Source organism: Pongo pygmaeus, chromosome 5 (genome assembly GCF_028885625.2).
Source record: "Pongo pygmaeus isolate AG05252 chromosome 5, NHGRI_mPonPyg2-v2.0_pri, whole genome shotgun sequence".
Classification (NCBI taxonomy): Eukaryota; Metazoa; Chordata; class Mammalia; order Primates; family Hominidae; genus Pongo; species Pongo pygmaeus.
Genome location: NC_072378.2, coordinates 33,339,106 through 33,351,460, shown reverse-complemented (window position 1 = coordinate 33,351,460; position 12,355 = coordinate 33,339,106). Strand labels below are relative to the sequence as shown.

General features: G+C 46.3%; 1 protein-coding gene across 2 annotated transcripts; it reads left to right on the top strand.

The window, feature by feature from the left end:
- Window positions 1–398: 398 nt before the first annotated feature.
- Window positions 399–5,823, top strand: LOC129038210 (HLA class II histocompatibility antigen, DO alpha chain). 2 transcript variants are annotated; one of them, XM_054490941.2, is made up of 5 exons: window positions 399–535; window positions 1,725–1,973; window positions 2,394–2,675; window positions 2,775–2,910; window positions 3,149–5,823. In XM_054490941.2, exons 1-5 carry the CDS (start codon window positions 454–456, stop codon window positions 3,150–3,152), a joined length of 753 nt encoding a protein of 250 aa, XP_054346916.2. In that variant the 5' UTR covers window positions 399–453; the 3' UTR covers window positions 3,153–5,823. The 2 variants fall into 2 exon arrangements, with proteins under 2 accessions (XP_054346916.2, XP_054346915.2); XM_054490940.2 differs by having other exon boundaries at window positions 404–535; window positions 2,394–2,632.
- The last annotated feature ends 6,532 nt before the right edge of the window (window positions 5,824–12,355 follow it).

Here is a 12,355-nt window from a genome sequence, read left to right as displayed (position 1 = left end):
CCATTGTGTATCCAATGTTTTCCTTTTAAAGATTATCGGTAAAGTTTATTTTACTTTCTAACTCAAAATTTGTCCACGGAAACTTCTTGGGAAAGTAGGATTCCCTGCATCGCAGATCGACATAGAGAGAGGATTTGATGGAGCTCAGCTGCGCGGTGCTCCCTTCAGGGGGTCCCTTCTTGGAGGACGTGGTAACAGTTGGTCCCAGCCCCTCCCGTCCTCCGAAACTTCCTTTGGCCTCTCCTGGGGGCCCAGTGAATCCTTCCACCTTCTCACCCCGGCTCTCCCTCTTTACCCAGCAACAGATACATTCACTCAGAGAATTTCTGTGATTGGCTGAAGACAGCAGGGGTCGCCCCCATCCTCGAATCTGTTTTCTTCTTCTTTACCTCCTCCTCGTTCCTGTCCTCACCACACGGACTGAGACTGATTTGATTAAAGCACCAGAGTGTAATGGCCCTCAGAGCAGTGCTGGTCCTGGGGTTCCACACCCTGATGACCCTCCTGAGCCCGCAGGAGGCAGGGGCCACCAAGGGTGAGTGCGAGGGCGAGGCGGGTGCGGCGGGGAGCAGAGATTTACGGAATTGGGTTACATGAGGAGGTGGCATGGAGGATGCTTGTTCCTCTCGCTCTCTGGTTTATGGGCAACTTCCTTCACCAAGAGACACCCAATCCCCCTCACCTCTGTCACATCCACTCTGGACCTAAATGAAGATGCAGCTCCGTCAGCTGCGCAGGTGTCCCAGTCAGCCTTTGCTGACGTTCAGATTTCTCCTCATTCCTTCCTTCTTCCTGAGACACAAACATCCACCCAACAGATGCCAGCAAGCACCCTGATTTCTCTACCACCCCTGGCCTGGAATGTGCCCCATCAAGTCCAGTTCTGTTGTAGTATTTATGCCCATGCCGGTAGTTAACTATTTACCTGTCTTTGTTCTTCGGGAGACATAAGGTGGTGTGCGGGTCTACAGATGGTTTATCTTTTTTTCTTTTATTTCCCTGGCCCGCCATTGTGCTGGGTGCATGCTAGTTCCTCAATAACTGTTGCTCAAACAACTTCATAGAGTTCTACAAGAATTAAAACTTAATCTCTAACGTCCAGAAAACTAGACAACAGTTAATGGAAGAGACACACTCAGTCGTGATGCTCTGAGATGGAGGAGTTGGGACATGAACCTTGACTTCTGACTCCTCGTCCAGTGCTCTTTGCAATGCCTTGAGTTGCCTCTTCCTATCCCCTTGGTCTCTGGGTCACTAACCTTAATTCTTACCCCTGCCAGCCGTGGCCTGTTTCCCCTCACACCCACCTGCACTGCATCTCTGTGCAAAGCTCCACTACTCTCCTTAATCATTCCTCCTCATCCCACCCCCAATAGACCCACCAGCTCACAACACAGGGCCTGACAACACAGCCAGGGCAGATGACCACGGCCAAGATTTAAATGTCTGGAACCCCAAGCATGATTTTAGGCAGCCTCTCCTCTTCCCATCCTGATATGCCAGACTGCAATGTCTCTGTGCCGACTGCAGTGTGCTGGGATGAGCCTCTTTCTTCCTGTTCTCTCCCTTTCCCTCTCCCAGGGCCAGCCCAGTGTCAGAACAGGACTCTGTCCCCACACAGAACCCAGGACGGGGCCCAGGCTCAGGGACTCAACAATCACATATTGTGGATGAGACAGACACGTTTTCTTCTCTCTCCTTGACTCTGAACTCACCAAACACAGCTGACCACGTGGGCTCCTACGGACCCGCCTTCTACCAGTCTTACGGCGCCTCGGGCCAGTTCACCCATGAATTTGATGGGGAACAGCTGTTCTCTGTGGACCTGAAGAAAAGCGAGGCCGTGTGGCGTCTGCCTGAGTTTGGCGACTTTGCCCGCTTTGACCCGCAGGGTGGGCTGGCCGGCATCGCCGCAATCAAAGCCCATCTGGACATCCTGGTGGAGCGCTCCAACCGCAGCAGAGCCATCAACGGTACCGGCCCTCCCTCTGCCAACCCAGTCAGGCGGGAAGGTCCAGAGAAGCTTCCTCCCAGTTCCTAGGCTCCCATCACTCTGGGGCACGCTCTCAGCGCCCGCGCCTGTCATGCCCTGTCCCTTTCTTTCCCAGGAGGCTCCAGGTCTTCCTAGACCCCTTTGGCACCCCTCTCCTTGAGGAATGACACCTCTCACCCGGACTCCCGCCCAGGGACCAGTCAAATATAGGAGCTCCTGGCGTCCCCACTCCCTCCCCAATCTCCTCTCCCTCTGTTTCCCTCCTCTCCTGCCCCAGTGGATACCCCAGAGCATCCCCTGCCCACAGATGGCTACAAAGGGGCAATGTCCCTTAATCCCAGTCCTAGTAAGGCCCTGGGGTGAGGGATGAGCCTGTGGACTCAGGCCCCATTCCTCTTAGTGTCTCCACGGGTGACCGTGCTCCCCAAGTCTCGGGTGGAGCTGGGCCAGCCCAACATCCTCATCTGCATTGTGGACAACATCTTCCCCCCTGTGATCAATATCACCTGGCTGCGCAACGGCCAAACTGTCACTGAGGGAGTGGCCCAGACCAGCTTCTATTCCCAGCCTGACCATTTGTTCCGCAAGTTCCACTACCTGCCCTTCGTGCCCTCAGTCGAGGACGTCTATGACTGCCAGGTGGAGCACTGGGGCCTGGATGCGCCACTCCTCAGGCATTGGGGTACGGAGCCCGCTCCCCATGCACCCTCCTAGCCAGCCCCAGGTTTCCTTTACTCTAGAATCCTTTCGTATACCACTGACTCCTTCCTTTCTCTCCTAGAGCTCCAGGTGCCTATTCCACCACCAGATGCCATGGAGACCCTGGTCTGTGCCCTGGGCCTGGCCATCTGCCTGGTGGGCTTCCTCGTGGGCACCGTCCTCATCATCATGGGCACATATGTGTCCAGTGCCCGCAGGTGCAGAGGCCCTGGGAGTCTGGGGGGTGGGGGAGGAAAGTGGATGACTCTGAACAGGACATGGGTGGAGAATCAGAGATTCTGTTGTGGGGAAATAAGTCAGGAAAGAAATGGGCAGGGAGGAAAGAAGCAGAGGTGGGGTGAGAGAGTAAGGTTTTGGGGGAGGTGGGCCCTCAGAGATAGGATCCCAGCATATTGAAATTGAGCAACCTCGATCATATGTTTTCTGCTATTTTAGGTAATGATCCTTCTGAGAGAAATGACTTGTGGGAGACACCCTGCAGATTCTCGTGGGTTTGTGACAGCCCCTGCATGCTCAGTGCCCTTTAAGTGCATCCCACTGTGCTGACTTTGAGTGGGATCAACATCTGTCCTACAGGTCCCCTCTTTTTTGGCCCCAGTACTCATGGCAGGGTTTGTGGGACACCTACTAGTTTCCCTTCCCTTTCAACACACACACACATTCTTGCTCTACCCAAAGCTCTGGCTGGCAGCACTAAATGCTTTGGTGGTGTTTTCACTGTGTCCTTTTTAGGCCTTGGCCAGTTCTTCCAGGGGTGAGGCATGTGGTGCTGGGGATTGGCAGCCGTCCTGGGGCCCACACAAGTGTGTCTTGCTCCATTTGGCCCATTGTGTGTTACTTTGTGAATGAGCCATTTCACGTGGACTTCATGAAATTTGCCTCCTGAGTTCAGGTTTACCCTGAAAGGGATGCAGATTATCCTGTTCCTCATGACCCCCTCAGCTAACAACAGTTCTGAAGGGTGCTGGGACAGGACAGGCTCATGGGGACTCCACTTCTGCCTGGGTTTACTCTGTATGAAGAGGCCATTGGTATCCTGCCATGATGTTATCTCCTTTTTCTACATTCCCTAGAGTCCCATGCAGATAAAGAGAGGCCCAAGGCTTGGATAAGGTGTCCACTTCCCTCAATGGGGTCAATCATGTTAGATAGGAGGTGGTAGAGTGGGTCAGCAAGGTATCTGGTAAGAGGGGAGGTCCACCTAGACACACTCTAAATATGTGGCCTAGAAGATTTTGGTCTACTTTTCTGTGAACAAAATTTAAAACATACAAAGAGATAAATCACCATACCACATAGTTTATGTCAAGACCAAAATGAGCAATACAGATTACGGTTTTCAAACCAGAATGCGCGTAAGAACTGCTTGGGATCCTTTTAAGAGTACAGGCATTGGCCTGGTGCAGTGGCTGATTCCTGTAATCCCAGCACTCTGGGAGGCCAAGGGGACAGGACCACTTGAGGCCAGGAGTTGGAAACCATCTTGGGCTACATAGAGAGACCCCATCTCTAAAAAGAAAGATTTAAAAATTAACCAGGCATGGTGGTTCGCACCTGTATTCCCAGCCACTCAGGAGGCTGAGGCTGGAGGAGTGCTAGAGCCCAGGAGTTCCAGGCTGCAGTGAGCCAAGATTGCGCCACTGCACTCCAGCCTAGGTGACAGAGTGAGACCCTGTCTCTAAATAAATAAATAAATAAATAAATAAATAAAATATAAAAATAACAGGCATCACCCAGACCTACAGAATTAGAATCTTGGGGGTGCAAGGGGCAGCAACAGGGAGGCTGTCTTTTTTGAGATGGGGTCTCGCTCTGTCACCAGGCTGGAGGGCCGTGGCATGATCTCAGCTCACTGCAACCTCCGCCTCCTGAGTTCAAGCGATTCTCCTGCCTCAGCTTCCTGAGTAGCTGGGACTACAGGTGCACGCAATTACACCCAGCTAATTTTTGTATTTTAAGTAGAGACAGGGTTTCACCATGTTGGCCAGGATGGCCTCCATCTCTTGACCTCATGATCCACCCGCCTTCGCCTCCCAAAGTACTGGAATTACAGGCATGGGCCACTGTGCCCAGCCGAGGCTGTCATTTTTAACCGGCTCTGGATGACTCTGATGCAGCCATTCTGGAACTTGGCTGTGGTCTGGTAACTGGAACCCAGTAACGTAATCAGGTGCCATTGGGGGTCCTGGGAAAGGGGGATCCCTAAGGTCTGAGGTGGACTAGGAAGGCTTTCTGAAGAACCTGGGTCTGTTAGGGCATCAGCCAATCAAGGTACAAGTAAATAGAGGCAAAATGAGGGTTTGAACTGTGAGCAGTTGGTCCTGGAAAAGAAAGAAACTAAGAGATTATGGGGACTCAATGGGCTTCTTAAGAGAGAATAAGTTGAAATCAATGACCAGAAGACCTTGATGGAAGTGGAGGAGAATCATCTCAGGCAAACTTTTTGTGTGCCAGTAACAGAAACCCTCTTTGTGTGATCACATGCAAAGTATAGGATATTTGCAATATAGCCATGGGGAGGAGCGCAGGGCCCAAGGGTAGATTTTAGCCGGGCCTCCCAGGAACAGAACTCGGATCCGAAAAGCCCAGAGAAGCTAGAGCTGCCCCTCCAGCACTCTTGAATCCACATGGTCTGTGTTCTCTAGACCCCCCTGCATGTTAGTGGTGTTCTCCCTCCGTGTACTGACTGTCCTTCTCAGTGAACATGCCAACCCGACAGCTCCTGAGTTTATATCATCTCAAGCCTCACAACCCGCAGAGGCTGTGTCTCCTAGTCACAGCTTTAAATTACTGGAAAAATAAATGACTGGCCAAACCTGGAGCAGGTGTCCATCCCAGCCCTGTGTAGTTAGAGCAGGAGACAAGATCTCAACACAAATGTAGCTGCCAATCATCCAGCCCCGGGGCGAGGGGTCAAGTTCTTCTCAGAGAAAGAGGAATAAGTTGGTTCTCAGAAGACATCACAAGATACGTGTGTACCCAACAATCTCCGATCTCTGCTGATCTTTTGCTTAGAAATTAACTTGATACATCATTGGAAAGGTGTTTCTCTCATCTCTGTCCTAAGGCTTAATAAAGTCATTAAAATTGTGTTCTTTTGACCAAAGAAATGTGCTTTTTTTTTTTTTCACTGTTGCATATACTACCCTGAAGTCACTGGAACTTCTAGGAGTAATTCCAGAGCTTTTAGATTTATGCATCTGTGTGTATACTCACATTTGTTTCTAGTCTCAAGGTACATAGTCTTTTATTTTAAAAAACAAATTGTCCTCCTACATTCTTGATCTTTCAATCTCTTTTAGAACAGACATCCAGTAGTCTCCTGTCCTTTGTATCCAAACTCTCCCTTTTTGCAGGGTCACCCTACAAATCATAAGCACGTCATCTCTCCTATATAACGAGAACATCAAATCCTCTGTCTGTCCTTGACCCAGTCTCACTTCCACCCAAGCTCCTCCCAGTCACACCCTCTGAGAGTGTCTGCGTGGACTGCCTCCAGATCCCCTCTTCCCATCCACTCTCGGTTTTAATTTTTAACCAAATTATGTTATATGCATAGTTTAAAGAGTCAAATATTTCTATAATATTTGCTACAGAAATACCAGTTTCCAGCCCCCTCTCCCACCATATCCTCACCCTTACAGAAAATAACTTTCAATTGTTCTAATGTGTTCTGTTGGTATTAACCTCCCATCTCTAAATAACATGTTTGTGTTGCTACATCTAGATTTTTCAGCTTTAGGCTTTATCTCTTTACCTCCTGCTGTGGAAGAGGGGGATTTAGATTTTTTCATCCTCAAAGAACATCATGCCCCCTTTCCCATGCCCTTTCTTTTAATGTGACTATATTGTAATTTTTACAATATAGTAAAAGTTACTGTGTTTACTATGTTTATATCAGTATGACCATGTAATGGCAAACCATAGAGCAAACCATGCTCGCTCTTCCTTTTCTAGATGACTTCGTTTTCTCTGGAGTGTGTAGTTGTCCTGTTTTTGTGTGTGTGTGTGTGTGGCTGTATTTGTACTTATTATTAATGTATCACAAAATTCCTCACAGTACAATCAAACACATCAGGTATTCTGTCAATTTTATCATCAGATATAACTCTCCCAGAACCTTCTGTCTGCTCCATTCTTAACTTTTTGCCCTTGATGATACAACGGTCACTCTGAGATCACTCTTCACCATCCTCGTCAGGATTTACCTATCCTCCGAGTTGGATCTTCTGTTTCTTGTATCCAGTCATTGCCCTTTTGTGGTCTGCCTTATTTTAATGAGGCAACTCTTCTTTCCACTTCCTGAGAAACAGTGCATATGAGGAAAACTTTTTATGCTTCGTATGTCAGAAAATGTATTTATTCTACTCTCACACTTGAATAATAGCTTGCACGGTTATAAAATTCAAGACTGGAAATCATTTCCATCAGAATTTTTATGGCATTTCTCTATAATCCCTTAGCTTCCTGTGTTGTTGATAAGCCAGAAGACGTTGTGTCATGAAACTTTGTATGTAACCATTGTTGTTTTTTTCTTTCTGAAGCTTATAGGATATCTGCTTTTCCCCTTCCTCCTTTAAATTCTTATAGGTGCTTTATTACCTACAAGGTGAAGACCCTTCTCAAACTGTCCTCAGTGTATTTCTTTTTCTTTTTTTCTTTTCTCCTTTTTTTTTTTTTTTTTTTTTTTGAGATAGAGTCTCGCTCTGTTACTCAAGCTGGAGTGCAGTGGTGCAATCTCAGCTCACTGCAACCTCTGTCTCCCAGGTTCAAGCAATTCTCCTGCCTCACTGACCTCCTGAGTAGCTGGAATTAATTACAGGCACCCACCACCATGCCTGGCTAGTTTTATTATTTTTAGTAGAGACTGGGTTTCACCATGTTGGCCAGGCTGGTCTCGAACTTCTGACCTCAGGTTCTCCGCCTGCCTTGGCCTCCCAAAGTGCTGGGATTACAGGCATGAGCCACCGCGCCTGGCCTATTTTAACCATATCTATAATAGCTCCTCCTGAAAATGGTCAATTCTTAAGTCACAGAAAACTGTTGTTGCATGTTTACTTCTCCCTGCCTTTGCACAAACTATTCTCTGTGCTGGACCTGCCTTCCTCCACCAACCAATCAAAATTCTACCTGTCCTTCCAGGGTCCAGATTAAATGTCACCTCTTCTGTGAAGCATTTTCAATCCCAGCCCCCAATATGCTGGCCACCCTCTCCCTGCAGTGCACACCACATTCCGCCCTGTGTCAGTTGACTGTGTATGAATTTGCCTTTGCCACTAACTGCTCCTCTAAAGTAAGAGAAGGCTGTGTCTTACAGTTCCAACACCCAGAACATTATGGTCATTGAAACACTATAGAATTCTATTTAATTCAATTTTGTTTGCTTCAAATCCAGCCTGGTCCGACTGTCTGCAGCTGGTTTTAATAACACTGGCTACCGTTTTCCCAGCACATGCAATGTGCCTGGCCTTAATGCTTTTCACGTGTAGTGGATTTGAATCTTGGTCCAAAAGATTAATAAGATAGTGCACAGAGTGCAAAAAATAGTAAATGTCTTTAAATAATCGAAAATCTGATTCAAAACCTGCTCTTTAAAAAATCTTGAATCTGATTCAAAACCCCTGCCACGAGGCTGGTTTTAAATTCAATCTGTCTTTATTGGGGCTTCTGGTCTCTTACAGTTGTTCCAAGGGGCTGTGCCCTGACACAGTGCTGAGGCCTTGGAGAAGCCCCTGTTGTCTTCCTCCATCTGTCCAGACTGTTTACTCCAAGCATGCCTAGGGCTTAACCTGTATGGTCTTTTCCAAGTGGCAGCTCTGCTGCTTCTGCACCAGGCTTGGGGCAGGGGAATCTTTAGTGAGGAGTGATCCCCAGTGTGTGGGAGCAGGACTGCAAAGATGCACCATACGGCCAACTTCCCTGTCCCTGGGAGGCCTCCCCACCTGCCTTGGCTGCTGCGAGGAAGCAGGGCTCTTTCAGACCCACAGGCCACTGTGTCTTCCTCAGTTTGGGAGAACCTTCCCGCTTTGCCTGTCAAAGGCATTCCCCTCTCTCTCTCTCTGGCACAATGTCTGGGACACCTGGCCTAATGTCAAGTGAGCTTCAGGTTTTGGGAAATCCAAAGCCAGAAGAGGAAAGGCCTTGGAGGTGACATGTGCTATTGTCTTGTGTGACAAACCTAAATACAAACAAAGAAAAAAGAAAAGCATCATTCTGCCGTACATCAATTATTTTATTTCTTCCTTATGACCAATCTGCAAGTTAAGTATAATGATTTCATTTTATAAAGAAGGAAGCTAGGATTCAAATTACTTAACTTGCCCAAGGTCAAACAGCTAGGAGGTGGCTGGAAGGTCTGTGTGATGCTAGAGCCCATGTTCTTTCCACTGCACTGTCCTACTCAGCAGCGAATGGAGACCAGCTTGTGAGACATGAGGCAGGATGAACAGGGTCAGACATCAGCATTACTAGGAAATGTGTAGGAGGAGGTATTCCCAACTTTGGGAACAAACTTCTTCTGAGGCTTCAGCAGCAACGGGCTACAGGGAATGAGGTGAGCTTGAAGAATGACTGGGGTTGGAATTACTGAACAGATTTTCTTCTCCCTCCTGGATCAGTCGAGGCACTCCACCAGTTCAGACTTTCTTTCTTGCTTAGTCTAAATTCCCTCCTGGCCAACAAGACTTTATATGATCTGGCACTACATGTGTCTTCATCTTTACTTCCTTCTACTCTTCCTTCTTTCAATAAGCAACAGCCACACTATCTTTCCCCAGAATCCTCCTGCCCAAGATCTTAACATTAATGCCTCCAATTCATCACCCATTCACAACTCATGTGGAACCAGTTCAGAGAAGCTTCATTGACCAGCTTTGCTAAATAAACCACCTATTTCCAGTCTCTCCCTATCATGTTACCCTATTTATCCCTACACACAGATGCCTTTCAATGAATGGTGTCCCACTTCTCAGGCTTTCCTTTCTTCTCTGACCTCAGAAAAGCTTCCAGACAAGTGATCGTGCACGCAGAGGAGCGGATTCACTTCCTCTCCTCTCCTCCTTATGGTTTAGGAGGTTGTTACCTATGACTTGTAATTTGGCTCCATCTTGTGGTTTGCATCCACCCCACATGCAGCCTCCAAATCTGAGTAAGCCTAAGGTCTCCCAAGGTGGAATCCCCGGCACTTCCGTCCACAGGAAACATTCTGCTGCCTCCTCCCTAGAGTCCCAACACCGCTCTTGAGACCTGGTTGGATTCCCAGTTGCCCTTTATTCCTTTCCTCGGGCCTTCAGTATATGGATCTGCTTCAGGTACAAGTTCTTACTGTAATGCCTGGAACATGGTGGTTACTCAATAAATGTTTAAAGCCCCAGCTGACTAAAACAAAATGTAGTCACCCTGCTCTCAAATTCCCTGATGACATGTCCACATAAAGAAAAATAAATTAAAATGTGTTCTTCTGATATTAACAAGTATTGTTTTGTTAATACTATTATCTTTCATTTATTGAGCACTTCCAATGTGCCAAACACTAGTCTAACCAACTGATATTTGTTAAATCCAGTATCTCCACGTTCACTAAGAAGCACACCTGATATTTCCTAAATTGTTGCATGAAACCCAAGCGTTTAGGAGAGTGTTAATAACCTAACCAAAAACAAACCACTAGAAGTAATATTTTTCTGTTAAAACATATTTTAATACATGTAAGGAAATGCCAAACTTAAATATGTATCTTTTTTTTTTTTCAGACAGAGTCTCGCTCTGTTGCCCAGGGTGATGTGCGGTGGTGCCATCTCAGCTCACTGCAACCTCCGCCTGCTGGGTTCAAGCGATTCTCCTGCCTCAGCCTACCGAGCAGCTGGGACTACAGGCATTCACCACCGCACCTAGCTAATTTTTGTATTTTTAGTAGAGATAGGGTTTCCCCATATTGGTCAGGCTTGTCTCGCACTCCTGATCTTGTGATCCCCGCCTTGGCCTCCCAAAGTGAAGTATGTATCTTTATTATATAGTAATCTGCCTTTTAAAAATGATATGTCATTATTTGTAACAATTGAAAATTATTGGAAACATGACTAGTAAGAGTACAGTAGTTGAAAAAATTATAGTACATCTGCACAATGGAGTAATGCAAAGCTGTTACAAAGAATGAGGAGATAGAAAAAATAAGTTCCAATGTTTGATAGCAGACTGGGGTGACTGTAGTCAGCAACAATATATATATATAGTATATTTCAAAGTAGCTAGAAGACAGGACTTGAGATGTTGCCAACACATAGAAATGATAAATACTCAAGGTGAAGGATACCCCAATGCCTGACTTGATCATTAGTCTCATTGTATGCATGTAACAGATACTCACATGTACCTCATAAATAAAATATGTAAAATGTCATGTATCAATTAAAGGAAAAAGTCTAATGAAAAGGAATGAGAAAGATTTCTTTGAACTAATATGGAGGAATCTCTAGTTTAGAGTGGAAAATTCACAGTGCAAGGGAATGATTAAACTATGTACTGCCTTTGGGGTAAGAAAGAGGAAAGATATGTATTTTTTCAAAAAGGTGGATTGGGTCAGATATGGTGGCTTGTGCCTATAATCCCCACACTTTGGGAGGATGAAGTGGGAGGAGCACTTGAGGTCAGGAATTTAACACCAGCCTGGCCAACATAGCAAGACTCTGTCTCTACATAAAAATAAAAAAATTAGCCAGGCATGGTGGTACACCCCTGTAGTCCTAACTACTCAGGACGCTGAAGCAAGAGGATCACTTGAGCCTAAGAGTTTGAGGCTGTAGTGAGTTATGATGGTGCCACTGCACTCTAGCTTGGGCAACAGAGTGAGACCGTGTCTCCAAAGAGGGGGAGAAAAGCTGCATTGGAAGGATAAACAAGAAATTAATAAAAATGGGTACTTTTAGGAAGGAAGGGAGAATAGAAGTGAGAAGTGAATATTGACCTTTGAAACGTATAAATACTTTACAATGTTAATAAGAAATTGACAAAAAACCTCTAAAATTTGAAACAAATAGAACTGAACCACACAGAAAAAATAAGTATTCCAAGTGATATTAAAAGATACTACTATATATTCTTGGTGGAATACATTTACTCTCTCTCTTCTCTCTCTCTCTCTCATTTTTTTTTTTTTTTTTTTAGACAGGGTCTTGCTCTGTTGTCAGCCAAGCCTGGAGTGCTGGAGTGCGCTGGTGTGATTATAGCTCAGTGCACCCTCAAACTCCTGGGCTCACGTGATCCTCCCACCTCGGTCTCCCAAGTAGAGTAGCTGGGACTGCAGGAACATGCCACCATACTCAGTTAATTAAAATACACGTTTTAAATAGAAATGGGGTCTCATTATGTTGCCCCAGCTGACTTAATAGAATATATTCTAAGGACAAAAAGAGCTATCAAAACTTTGAACATCATTCAGTTGTTTTATGGTTAAGTAATATTTGTATCCTTATTTGAAACTATATTATATATAAAATAAAGCAAATCAGTGATTATGTTAATATAATTAAGGACTAAGATTTTTAGGCTGGGGGCAGTGGCTCATGCCTGTAATGCCAGCACTTTGGGAGGCCGAGGCAGGTGGATCACAAGGTCAGGCGTTCAAGACCAGCCTGGCCAACACAG

Bases quoted from the DNA above. Each gene is read 5' to 3' on its own strand.
- LOC129038210 (XM_054490940.2), top strand. From the start codon at position 454: ATGGCCCTCAGAGCAGTGCTGGTCCTGGGGTTCCACACCCTGATGACC. The intron at 1,974-2,393 runs GTACCGGCCCTC...CATTCCTCTTAG, and splicing joins CCGCAGCAGAGCCATCAACG to TGTCTCCACGGGTGACCGTG. The intron at 2,633-2,774 runs GTGGAGCACTGG...TTTCTCTCCTAG, and splicing joins AGGACGTCTATGACTGCCAG to AGCTCCAGGTGCCTATTCCA.